Genomic DNA, 12855 nt, shown 5'->3' with positions numbered 1-12855 from the left:
TATGAAGCCTAGTGTTTTGTTGCCTTTACCTACTATGTTGTCAATATGTCTGTCCCAGGTTAGGTTATCACTGATTGTTACTCCCAGGTATTTGCTGGCTTCAATGGTGTCTAGTGTGTGTCCATGTAGTTTGAAATTAGTTGGTATAAGTGGACGGTTCTTGGATTGTATTTGAATTACAATGCATTTTTTCGCATTGAAGCTCATTTGCCATTTATTTTCCCAGTCCTCTTATGATGTTAGGTCTTTCTGTAGTAGGTCGCTATTTGCTTGGTTGCTTATTGTTCTATAGAGGAGGCTGTCGTCCGCAAATAATTTGGTCTCTGATGATGTTGCTGTTTCTGGCATGTCGTTTATGTAGGCCAGGAACAGCAGGGGTCCAAGAACTGTGCCTTGAGGTACACCAGAGAGTACTGGTACCTGTTCCGAGACTGCTCCCTCTAGGATAACGCTTTGCCTTCTGTTTTGTAGGAATGATCTTATCCACTTGTTTGTTTTAGGGTTTATTCCGTAATACTCAAGTTTATGTAGTAGGCGATTGTGTGGCACTTTATCAAACGCTTTTACTAAATCTAGTAGGATGATATCTACTTGGCTGTTACTTTTTAATTTTGATGCAATATCATGAATGGTGATGATAAGTTGGGATTCGCAAGATCGTCGTTTGCGGAATCCATGTTGTGCGTTTGTAAGAATTTTGTGTTTGTCAAAGTGGTCCGTTACGCTGCTGTGTACAATGTGTTCTAGGACTTTGCTTGTAATGGAGGTAAGTGAAACAGGTCTGTAGTTTGATGCTAAATGTCTTTCATCCTTTTTGAAGAGTGGGACTTCATTTGCATCTTTCCAATCTTGAGGGACTTCTCCGGTGTTGAGGGATGCTTGGTACAGTTCTGTAAGAATTGGAGCAAGTTGGTCTGCTGCTGTCTTTAGTATACAGGATGGTATAGCATCTGGTCCAGTTGCCTTATGTGGTTTTAGGTTCTTCAATAATTTGTGAACTCCTTTTACATTGATTTGTATATGTGCCATGGTGGTATATGGACTTTTCCCTTTATTGGGGAAGTTGTTAAGGTTTTCTTTTGTGAATACAGACTGGAATTGGTCGTTAAGGATGTTAGTTTTGCTCTTGTTATCGCTTTGGAGGAATCCCATTTTGTTCTTTAATGGTACTACTCCTGTCCTTTGCTTTTAATATAGGACCAGAATTTCTTAGAGTTGTCCTTGTAATTGGAGCTGACTTCTTCCATGTAATTCTTATTGGCTTTTCTGACTTCCCATTGTACTTCTTGTCTTAGTCTCTTGTATCTGTCTTGGTCTCTTTTCTTTTTAGTTTTCCTAGCTTTCTTGTGTGCCTTTTGTTTTTGGTTGATCTTACGTCTTAACCTGGGACAGTGGTGCAACAGCATAACACCAGAACAAACTGTACAAAACAATAAACAAATATGACTAACAGAAACAAACGAATCATCATTAGGGTATGAAGTTTAAAAATGTGACCGATGACCCGGTCCACCCACCAAAATGACCGACATGGCTAAAAATATAACATTGGAGTAATATGCAGATTGTGGCTGATTTTCATGAAACTAAAGCATTTACAGCAAATCTTACTGAGTAAAAAAGTTCATCAGGTTGATATCTATCTACCCTGAAATTTTCAGACAAATCAGACAACCCGTAGTTGGGTTGCTGGCCCTGAATTGATAATTTAAGATAATTTTGGATTTTTTAGTTATTAGCTTGAATATTATTATAGATAGAGATAAACTTTAAACATTAATAATGTTCAGCAAAGTAAGATCTACAAATAAGTCAACATGATCAAAATGGTCAATTGACTCCTTAAGGTGTTATTGCCCTTTATAGTCAATTTTTTTACAATTTTTTGTAAATTTTTGTAATCTTTTACAAAAATCTTTTCCTCTGAAACTACTGAGACAAATTTAACCAAACTTGGCCACAATCATCATTAGGGTATGTAGTTTAAAAAATGTGACCGATGACCCGGTCCACCCACCAAAATGGCCGACATAGCTAGAAATAGAGCATTGGAGTAATATACATATTTTGGCTGATTTTCATGAAACTAAAGCATTTACAGCAAATCTGACATGGGTAAAAATGTTCATCAGGTTGATATCTATCTACCCTGAAATTTTCAGACAAATCAGACAACCCTTAGTTGGGTTGCTGCCCCTAAATTGATAATTTAAGATAATTTTGGATTTTTTGGTTATTAGCTTGAATATTATTATAGATAGAGATAAACTGTAAACAGCAATACTGTTCAGCAAAGTAAGATCTACAAATAAGTCAACATGACCAAAATGGTCAATTGACTCCTTAAGGTGTTATTGCCCTTTATAGTCAATTTTTAACAATTTTTTGTAAATTTTTGTAATCTTTTACAAAAATCTTCTCCTCTGAATCTACTGAGACAAATTAACCAAACTTGGCCACAATCATTATTAGGGTATGTAGTTTAAAAAATGTGACCGATGACCCGGTCCACCCACCAAAATGGCCGACATAGCTAAAAATAGAACATTGGAGTAATATGCAGATTGTGGATGATTTTCATGAAACTAAAGCATTTACAGCAAATCTGACTTGGTAAAAATGTTCATCAGGTTAAGCTCTATCTACCCTGAAATTTTCAGACAAATCATACAACCTGTAGTTGGGTTGCTGCCCCTGAATTGATAATTTAAGATAATTTTGGATGTTTTGGTTATTAGCTTGAATATTATTATAGATAGAGATAAACTGTAAACAGCAATACTGTTCAGCAAAGTAAGATCTACAAATAAGTCACCATGACCAAAATGGTCAATTGACTCCTTAAGGTGTTATTGCCCTTTATAGTCATTTTTTTACAATTTTTTGTAAATCTTTGTAATCTTTTACAAAAACTTTCTTCTCTGAAACTATTGAGACAAATTACCCAAACTTGGCCACAATCATCATAAAGGTATCTAGTTTAAAAAATGTGTCCGATGACCCTCCCCGCCAACGAAGATGGCTGACATGGCTAAAATAGAACATAGGGGTAAAATGAAGATTTTGGCTGATATCTCCGAAACTAAAGCATTTAGAGCAAATTTAACATCGATAAAAATGTTCATCAGGTTAAGATCTATCTGCCCTGAAACTTTCAGACAAATCAGACAACCCGTAGTTGGGTTGCTGCCCCTGAATTGGTAATTTTAAGGAAATTATGCAGTTTTTGGTTATTATCTTGAATACTATTATAGATAGAGATAAACTGTAAACTGCAATAATGTTCAGCAAAGTAAGATCTACAAAGAAGTCAAATGACCAAAATGGTCAATTGACCCCTTAAGGAGTTATTATGATCAGCAAGGCAATATCCATTAAAAAGTCAAATTTTGCCGATATAGTTAGTAGACTGTCATTCTTCATAGGAACGATTGCCCTTAACTGAGGATTTTTTTTACCCTCTTTTGTGTTTTGAACAAAAACTAAAGAAGATAGAGAGAAACTAAACAGACTAAAAGATCAGTAATACAAGATCAACAAAATAGAAGTCTAATAGAATTCTCGTCTACAATATTGCAATATTGGAGAGTGTCCTTTGTTTGATATATATGCACATAGACCAAGGTGAGCGACATACTCAGGCTCTTTATAGCCTCTAGTTTTATGTTGTGTTTTGAGTACTGTTGTTTGTCTTTTGGTATTTTTAATTTTTTTTTGTCATGGCGTTGTCAGTTTATTTTCAACTTATGAGTTCGAATGTCCTTTTGGAATATTTCGCCTCTCTTTTAAAACCAATTAGCAAAAATATAACTTAAATAAAACAAAACAATATAAAATTTGATCTCGAATCTCATAATAGTGATTTCAACTCGGCTGACAAACATTATGACTGTGGTGTCGTTCGGAAGTCAAGATTTTGGTTTCGGGATCATAGCAGCATTTTCCAGATGATATCTTTCGAACCTCAGGTTCATCTGATACCAATCTTGTTTTGATAATATCTCATGTGATAAAGAAGGCCCTAGGGATTTTGAGGACACTTGGTGAAATGAAAAGGACACAGCAGCAATTGTAGACTGAAATTTGGCCACAATGTTGGTTTTCAGTTATTTGTTAACATAAATTAGAGTGATCTAAAGCTCTATTAAGACAAACGGGAAAACTATTACACACACTTGATATATATTTGTTTTTTTTTAAATGCACAGGGTCGCTTGCCTTCTGTTAAATGGGCGGTTGATTACTAACGGTCCACAGTTCACAGGAACACGCAGAATTAATCAATCTGAATAAAAGGATATGTGGAGTATACGTCATTGAGCAACAACCAAGCAACAGTGACAATCCAAAGACATCTATAGGTAAATAATAGATAGGTTTTCATTCAATATATCAGACTTTCCGATTACTCTTAAAACATTGAATAAATTTAACAAACACTATCAAAGGAATGCCATCAACCTCCAATTCTCCAAGTAACAAAAACACTCAGATGTAAAGAGACACAAACATGAATATGCAGCCGGGTTGAATTTTTTTTATATATTAGATTTAGAATTAAAGCTTAAGAAAACCATGAAGTACAAAGGTGAATTCGGGGGATTTGGTTAATTCCATTGACATTAAAATTCTTTATTTGTTACAAAAACAACAATTTTGTATTGCTCTTTAAACAGTAAATCCATTGTGATACCGATTTAACCTTTTTTCTCACATTGTGCTGAATTTATAATGTGTAGTATGTCTATACGTTTCACCAGGTCTTAGGATTGTACTTGGAAAATTATCCTGAAAGCAAAGAAGGGTTTTTCATTAAAAGAAATCACATATAGATATAATCATTCTTTTTTTCATTTCAAAGATGGTGAAACATGAGAGCAATTACTTCCCTTGTATAGAATTAAAACTGAACAATCATGATAACAATTCTTCCATCAAGTGTTGTGCAGACACAAAAATATATGAAAGATAAGAAAAAAATATTTTTACTTTTAAAAATGACTGAATTTATTTTGTTGATTCTAGACTACTTACGTGATTGACACTATCTGCATAATGTTGTGTTTCTAAACAGAAGGCACTAAACTGTCCGTATGTAGCACCTGCTTTACCCTGGACATTGTCTAAATAGTATGATGTGTATACCTGTAAACCAGGTTCTGTGCTTGATACTTCTATAACTCGTCCTGAAGGTGGATGTTCTACTCTACAAAATTATGTGACAAACTAGCTTTAGAAAAAGAGCACTTTATAAAAGTACAATTTTAATTGTTACAAATATTTTTTGCTGATTAAATGTCACCAATCAATATTCTTTTTGCTGGATTTGTCTATATCTACAATGAATATTGTCATCTTTTGGCAATTATATTACATGATACTCTGAAAAGTTTTAAAATAATTTTTCTTCTTGACATTTTTTTTCTCAGAAACACGTCTACTGCGCACTAAAAATCAATATCATACGCTTGTGGTTATTACAAGCAGTGTGTCTGTTTCGCTGTTGGTAAACAGTGTCCCTGTGTGTACCATCGGTTCATAATCTTTTGCTCTAATTGGTATTGCTTTGTTTTTAATAATCCATTTAGGTAGTAAATTTTCAGATTATAAACAATGGAATTGTACGTCAACCTCTTTCACGCGAAGTTGACCTTAATGATTTTTGTCTATTTTGTTTACGCCATTTTTGTTTAACATACGCTACCAAATGTTTTTCGTATTTCGCATGCTTTTATATCTTTCATATTTGTGAGACAAAAGTTTTGTTTTCAAGAGTAATTTAAATTATTCCATTGGAGTCGTCTTCATACATTTATATCTCAGACAATTCTACTTACATAGTATATATAAAATTGTCAGATATTAATTTATACCTTAGATACTTGTAAATGATTAATTTTGCACAGAGTTAGTTTTTCTAGTTTCGGTATTGCGTTGTCCTGTGTAATTTAGACATTTTGATTTCTCTTGCATCATAGCCACTTTTTATATTTCTAGTCCCTGAAGTTGGAATTGAATGAACTAAACTAAACGGAAAGCTAATTGCTAGGAAAGGCCATCATGTTACCGCTAGAAAAAGTACGTTCTCTTTTCCTCCAATATAGCATCACAAAATGAGCATTGTCTTCAGATTTGTATTTGCCATGAGCAACACGATGTGTGGTGTCACTTTTGGAGCATGAACTGCTTACAGAAGCAAAGATTTTAGATGAGGTTTGTTTTGCCAAATCTTAGTTTTTTTAACGTATAATCAAAGCAATAAGTACTGTTTTACAGTTATACCTTCCACATTTTTTCATTTCGCCAGTTTTTCCTACACAAAAATTTATGTCAAACCCCTTTCCATTGTTGACATTTTTTATCCGATCCCCTAGCCGTACTGCTGTCCGAATATCGTATGGTGTTCCTTCAACAGGAGCAATTTCGCCTGAAAAGGTAGAATAAGGAAACAATTCATATGATCACTAATAAATGTAACGCGATATTTAGAACGCGACCGTGGTCGGTAACAGAATTGGGACACGAAAGGACATGATATTAAAAAGGTGGTAAACTGGTCGATTTCTTCATAGTTACATAATCCTTTGCTTGTTGTTATAGATTTATATATTCAAACTTTGTACAATCTCCTTCCGAATAGAAATCTCTTTTCATGGAAACCTTCGAGTATTTGTCTGCGACCCACTCAAACAAATTCTGTACAGGAGGATAACTCACGCACTTGAATAGTAAACATTGTGTATTACGGACTTTTCGTCGAAATTCTAATACAAAATGTTATCATGATCAATGGGAATTGTAAATCAACAAGAACACACACACACACATTCACTTACCACAGAAACTCACACGCAAGATTTAACCACAAACTTAATCATCACACCTTTTGTTTGCAGTATACCATATTTTCCGCAAGTTTATTGTTTTCTGTTTAGAATTAAATTTAACATTAAGATCCATTTATTACATCGGTGATCCGTTTATTTGGCAATCGCCAATGGCAGTCAGTAGGGTTTAAGAACATTTGTTGTTCGACCTGTTAGTCAAATGCGTTTTGTTAAAATATACTTTTTCACTTTTTTGGTCTTTTGGAAAATGTTGTTTGTGCTGTATTTAGACCCCTCTAACAAGAAATTTGTTTTGCATGCACACGTACAAACATTGCGGTTTTTATCCAACGCAATCATAGGTTTGAACGTTGTTTTCAATTTAGACTTGTTTATATATATATATATATATATATATATATATATTAACAGTAACAATGCCACTGAACTCGTACTTACGATGCGATGTGTGCTAGCATTACGCACCTGTTGGAATGACGTTTTCGTTCAAAGGAGTATAATAGTCAGCATTGACCTTGATAACGTGATCATCTATATTATGAGAACCCTGTAAAAAAAGTTCAGAACACAAAGTATACTAAGGAGAGACGTAATCGACATCATTCGACTAGAATTAAGTAGAGGACACCGTTTTAAGAATGATTGATCAGCGTCAAGATAACTTCAATGCATCTTATGAAAATAATATTTCCAACATAGGAGAAATCACAGTGATGTGACACGCTTGAGCGTTTACTTGTTTAGTTGGCATAAAATACACATTGTCCATTGTTTATTCCATTAGCCATCTACAAATTGTAATAAATACTTTTTTAAAGATTTTTTTTATTCTTTCTGAAGAAAAAAAAAATAAGACAAAGACATGGAGTGGTTTTACTCAACTCACTTGTCCAGCAAGGTTAAAATAGGAATGATTGGTTAAATTAACTGGCGTGGCTTTACTAGTAGTGGCTGTATAATCTATAATAAATTCGTTGTCATTGGTCAGTTTGTATGTTACAGACGTAGTCAGTTCCCCAGGGTAATTTTCTTCACCATCGGGACTTGTGTACGACATCACTACTTTTGAATCTTTAACATCAGCTTTCCATACAACCTGTTTAAATATACTTTGTTTTAAGAAAGATTTTTTTCATCACTTTTAAATAATGTAAGCACTTCGCATTATCAGCTTTGAAAAATCCAGAAAAATTCATTGACAAAGTTACTTTATGTATTTAGAATAAAGTTGTTCATAGTAAACACAACTCGTTGGAATCTCCAACTTAATTTAGATTGATGGTATTTGAAATAAATATCAGTTTTTTTACAAGTACAAAGCATTTTTCCCCCCAATCAGAATAGAAGTATTATTTTTCATATACGAGATTTGATTAATTTTTTCATATTAGGATTGACTAAAATAGCATATATATTCTTCAACACGTCTTGATCGTGTTATTTATAAAACTTAAATGTAGATGTTTTTTTCGAATATCATAATATAAACTTTAGCAAATATACCTTATCAAAACCTTTCAATCCTCCATGAAGATGGTTAGGACCATTATTAATCGCAAGTTTATATTCAGTTCCATCTAGTGTAAACTTTCCATCAGCAATTCTATTTACGACTCTACCACACAAAGCACCAAAATATCTCTGACGTGGACTTTCGTAACCTTAGAGAAAACAGAAAGACATCTTAAACATATTAACTGTTAACAAGTTGGTAGGGAATTATACTTGATAGATATAATCGAATAAACTGATTAAAAATCTTTCACTGAAGTGAAGTTTGTCAAAATTGTGGTAAAGAACAATGAGATATATACGAGATTGTTGGTTTTTGATATACATTATGTGGTCACCTAGATTTTGTTGTAAAAGTTACAATGGATAAAGTGGCTGGTGAATAGGTAATAATGCATAAAGTGACAGGGTTAAACTTAAGTAAAACTTGAACATCCGAGTAAAAAATATCACACTGATATGAACCATCTTTAGATATCGGCTGTGGATGTGCCTCCAACTATTGCCAATGCAAATGCTTATATAAAAAGTAAGTAGATGTGGTATGATTGACAATGCCTTTTATCATACCTAATAGCCTATAACCATTTACTATTTAAGAAATTGTCATGTATACCTTTAATATCATCAAACCCTAAGTTTATGTCCTGTACGTTGCCTTTCCTGTCTGGGACTAGAATGTCGGTTACTATGGCTCCATAACTGATTATCCGTATTGTAACATTGTTTTGATTCTTCAGTGTAAACCTGAAAAATATATGACAGGACGTCAATATATTTAAATGCGATCACTATATATTGTTTGCATTGTTGAAAACAACGAGCGTATTTATAAACTTGCCTTTTTACAGATAAACCGTCCTTTGTTTTCCCAAAATCTTCCTCTAAGATAATCACAGCTGACATTTCGTGTGTATTCAAAAGGACACTAATAAGTGTACGAGAATGTGATAAAAGTTGTGTGAATTCATAATCTTATCAAATTGACCTTTTTATCTTTTCCGGTAGACAACCATATACCAGTATATAAAATTATTGCAGATGGTATCATACTTCCACAATATATCTGTACATTTGAAATAAAATTTACGAAATATTTTTAGCAATGAAAATATTATAACTTTCATTGAAATCTTATACGTCACTGCAAATACGCACAATGACATATCGAAAAGAAAAAAAAATGAAAACAACACTTTATTAACCTCATGAGTCCGAAGAAATTTTCTGGATTCGAATATTTGAAAGCCAATATGTATAAGAACCGATACAGTTGAAGAGTTATATGAACTATTACCTGAAATATGTTCACTCCATTAGACGGAGCCAACGAAAAATACATCAAAGAAAAGGAGGTTAAAAATACCCGGTAACAGAAAAATAAAACTGTCCATTAAATAGGTCACTATTATTTTTTGATTTATTAAGAATGCCTTTAATTGCTTAGATCTACTTTATTTGAACTTTGGTGGATAGCTGTCTCATTGGCAATCATACCACATCTCCAGTCCTTATTTTATAGTGATGATAAAAAAATTTTGCACATTTGTTTACAGAGAATATGGTTTACTATGGTTCGCCCCAGGAAAGGTAAAGCTATTCATGGAGGCATTGCTTTATATGCCAGACCTAATGTTAGAAAAGGAATTACATTAATAAAAAGTAATTGCTCTGAATTCTTGTGGGCAAAACTAAGTAAAACATTTTTTTTCATATTCATCTGATATATTTGTTTGTTTTGCTTACAACTCACCAATACAGTCTAGCTATTCTAAATATCTAATCAAAGTACTGAAGTACTGAACATAGGATGACTGCAAGTTCTTGTGGATGGTCACAAGCACTTGTCTCAGAAAAAAAAATCACATCTCTATACCTGAAAGTGAGGTTAATGTACAAATATATTTTTTTTTCTTAGACAAGTTCGTGCTTGGATGATAAATAAATGACAGGGAATTCAACCTCACCGTAATGAATATGATATTGAAGTGATACAAATCAGTATACTTTGGTTTGTTGTTATATATTATATTAATATTTGTATATTACAGTTACATGTATATATAATTTTCAGCCATTTGTATATAATTCTATTCTACTATATTATTAATAGTGCAGTGCAAGTGCATGGTGGACACTCTTCTGTAATAAATCGATTTTTCTAATAGATTGGATTTGAGTAGGCATTCATATTTTCCCGCCAAACTTTCAATCTCCCATGCAGAGTTATGGGTCCTTGAGAGAGAGCGAGGAACGATAACTCTGCATGAGAGATTGCAAACGTTCTTGAGATATTCTTCCGCATGCGTTAACACACATTTTCTGTACGTGTGCATAGATATTAAAGATTTTTTACTTATATATATATTTCTAACGGCAAAACATTTTCATATTAATAATTTATGTTCTAAAAAAAATATTTTTAGGAGTATCCATTGAAAAAATGAATTTATAACAAGCGAGTAAGGAATGTTATTTTGCACTCGATAATGTCCGCGTATTTATCATGTTTATAGATCGGTTACAATCTCAACACGAAAGTTACGTAATGGAAATCTAGGCGACAGCAATACACCGGAATGCCCTCACGGTCATTCGATGTAAAAAGTGAGTTATCAACACTAGAGAAGATAGAACAAGACCTGAGTAAGTTTTCAAATTCAGGGGAGACTATCATTATGGGGGACCTAAATGGATGTACACCTCCGAGGAGCCAAATATTTCTAGAATTAAACTTTTTTTCTTAACCTGATTTTTGGGTTTATATGACTGTAAAAAATAATTGGTGAAGAAAAAATCATATGGTGGCGCACTTCCTTTTTTGCTACGGCCATTTGAAAGTATCCAATTTTGATGATTTTCTCATTTTTCAACAGTTTTTACCCATTTTTAGGCTATTAAACATTTTTTCATACTTTCACTAAAGATGAAGTGGACCAATCTGAATAAATTGATCTTAAAAAAAAACTATAGGTAGGTGTTAGTATAAGAATGTTTTATAAAATTTTGTTGCTTTTTCGAGTCAAATTTCCCATGCTGTCAATTTTGTAAATTTGGGATTTTTCTGTTTTTTTAGAACAAAAAGCATATTATTTCAACCTCTTTGTTATAAATGATTGAAAAAATACATATCTAAGAAATTTGAAAAAAAAAATTGATATGGGATGTACATGTTTCTGGTAAAATCATTTCTTGTACCCCTCACCCATTTTCTCAACATTTAGGCTAATGGGACTGACTTGATTGGTAATACAATTTGAAAATTTTATTACTCAAAAACTAATTATTGTAAATACACATTTTTTTGGGACGAAACGCGCGTCTGGAGTACAAAATTTCAATCCTGGTATCTATGATGGGTTTATTTACAATCACTGGGTCGATGCCACAGCTGGTTCAGTTTTTCTCCCCGTGGGTATCACCAGCCCAGCAGTCAGCACTTCTGTGTTGACGTGAATTATCATTGATATGATCATAATTATAAATTAACTGTTTACAAAACTTTTGAATTTTTTGAAATACTTAGGATTTTCTACCCCAGGAATAAATTACCTTAGCTGTATTTGGCAAAACTTTTAGGAATTTTGGGTCATTAATGCTCTTCAACTTAGTTCTTTGGCCTTTTTAACTTATTTATTCTAGCGTCACTGATGAGTTTTTTATAGTCGAAATGCGCGTCTTGCGTACAAAATTTCAATCCTGGCATCTATTCAATTCAATGTTTTATTAAAGTCTCATCTCTTAACAAGTACAATCGGTATTTATATATTAGAAAACAATACTACATACAATGAGAGCCATTCTATACAGAATTATAAGAGACTATTAAAATGCATAGATATACTACATTAAATAATATGAGTATAATATAAAGTACTTTTTACAGTATATAAAATTTCTACGTCTTCTTAAAATTAAATAACAGGTTTTGGCGCACACACGTATCGTATTTACATCTAAGAATAAAAAAAAGTAACTTATGGTTGTCATCTAAAGTATTAAAATTTCCATTAAAAGTTTCAGCAACATAATATAAATGGTTTCTAAAATCGTCATAAAGCGGACATCTTAATAAAACATGGGATTCGTCTTCAATTAATTAAACAAACTATTTAATTTTTTTTTGTAATGTGAATTCATCACTAGTTATGAATAATAGGATAACTGCATTTGGTAATTGGGATCCTTGCAAGGTCTGCATGTATGTCAGACAGGATTCACCTGACCTCTACCTCATTTCATGGATCAGCAATTAAGGATAATATAAGCAGTAGGTCAACTATTTAGGGTGTATGAAATGGTTGTACGTGGAATATGTCCGTCTGGTAGGTATCATCTGGCCTTGACTTCATTTTCATGGATTATTGGTTGATGTTATGTTTTTGTGATTTGGTCCGTTTCTCAGATATTAGCAATAGTCAGCTATCGTAAGTGTATGGAATAATTGTAAGGTGCACATGTCTGTATGGCAGGGTTCATATGACCCTGACTCCAT

The 12855-nt window shown here is 32.9% G+C and overlaps 2 protein-coding genes across 3 annotated transcripts in view; one reads left to right on the top strand and one right to left on the bottom strand.

Annotated features, from left to right (window-relative positions):
- Positions 1–12855, top strand: part of LOC127698259 (disks large homolog 1-like) — a 428947-nt gene that overhangs the window by 115800 nt on the left and 300292 nt on the right. The window lies entirely within an intron of this gene.
- On the bottom strand, positions 4617–9330 carry LOC127698292 (galactose mutarotase-like). The gene is made up of 8 exons (XM_052201688.1): positions 9202–9330; positions 8977–9107; positions 8352–8509; positions 7735–7944; positions 7314–7395; positions 6283–6427; positions 5035–5206; positions 4617–4788 (listed from the first exon to the last, which is right to left on the bottom strand). Exons 1-8 carry the CDS (start codon positions 9264–9266, stop codon positions 4711–4713), a joined length of 1041 nt encoding a protein of 346 aa, XP_052057648.1. The 5' UTR covers positions 9267–9330; the 3' UTR covers positions 4617–4710.

Source organism: Mytilus californianus, unplaced genomic scaffold (genome assembly GCF_021869535.1).
Source record: "Mytilus californianus isolate M0D057914Y unplaced genomic scaffold, xbMytCali1.0.p SCAF_4, whole genome shotgun sequence".
Lineage (NCBI taxonomy): Eukaryota > Metazoa > Mollusca > Bivalvia > Mytilida > Mytilidae > Mytilus > Mytilus californianus.
Note: the sequence above shows the minus strand (reverse complement) of the source record. Positions and strands in the feature narration are given on the sequence as shown.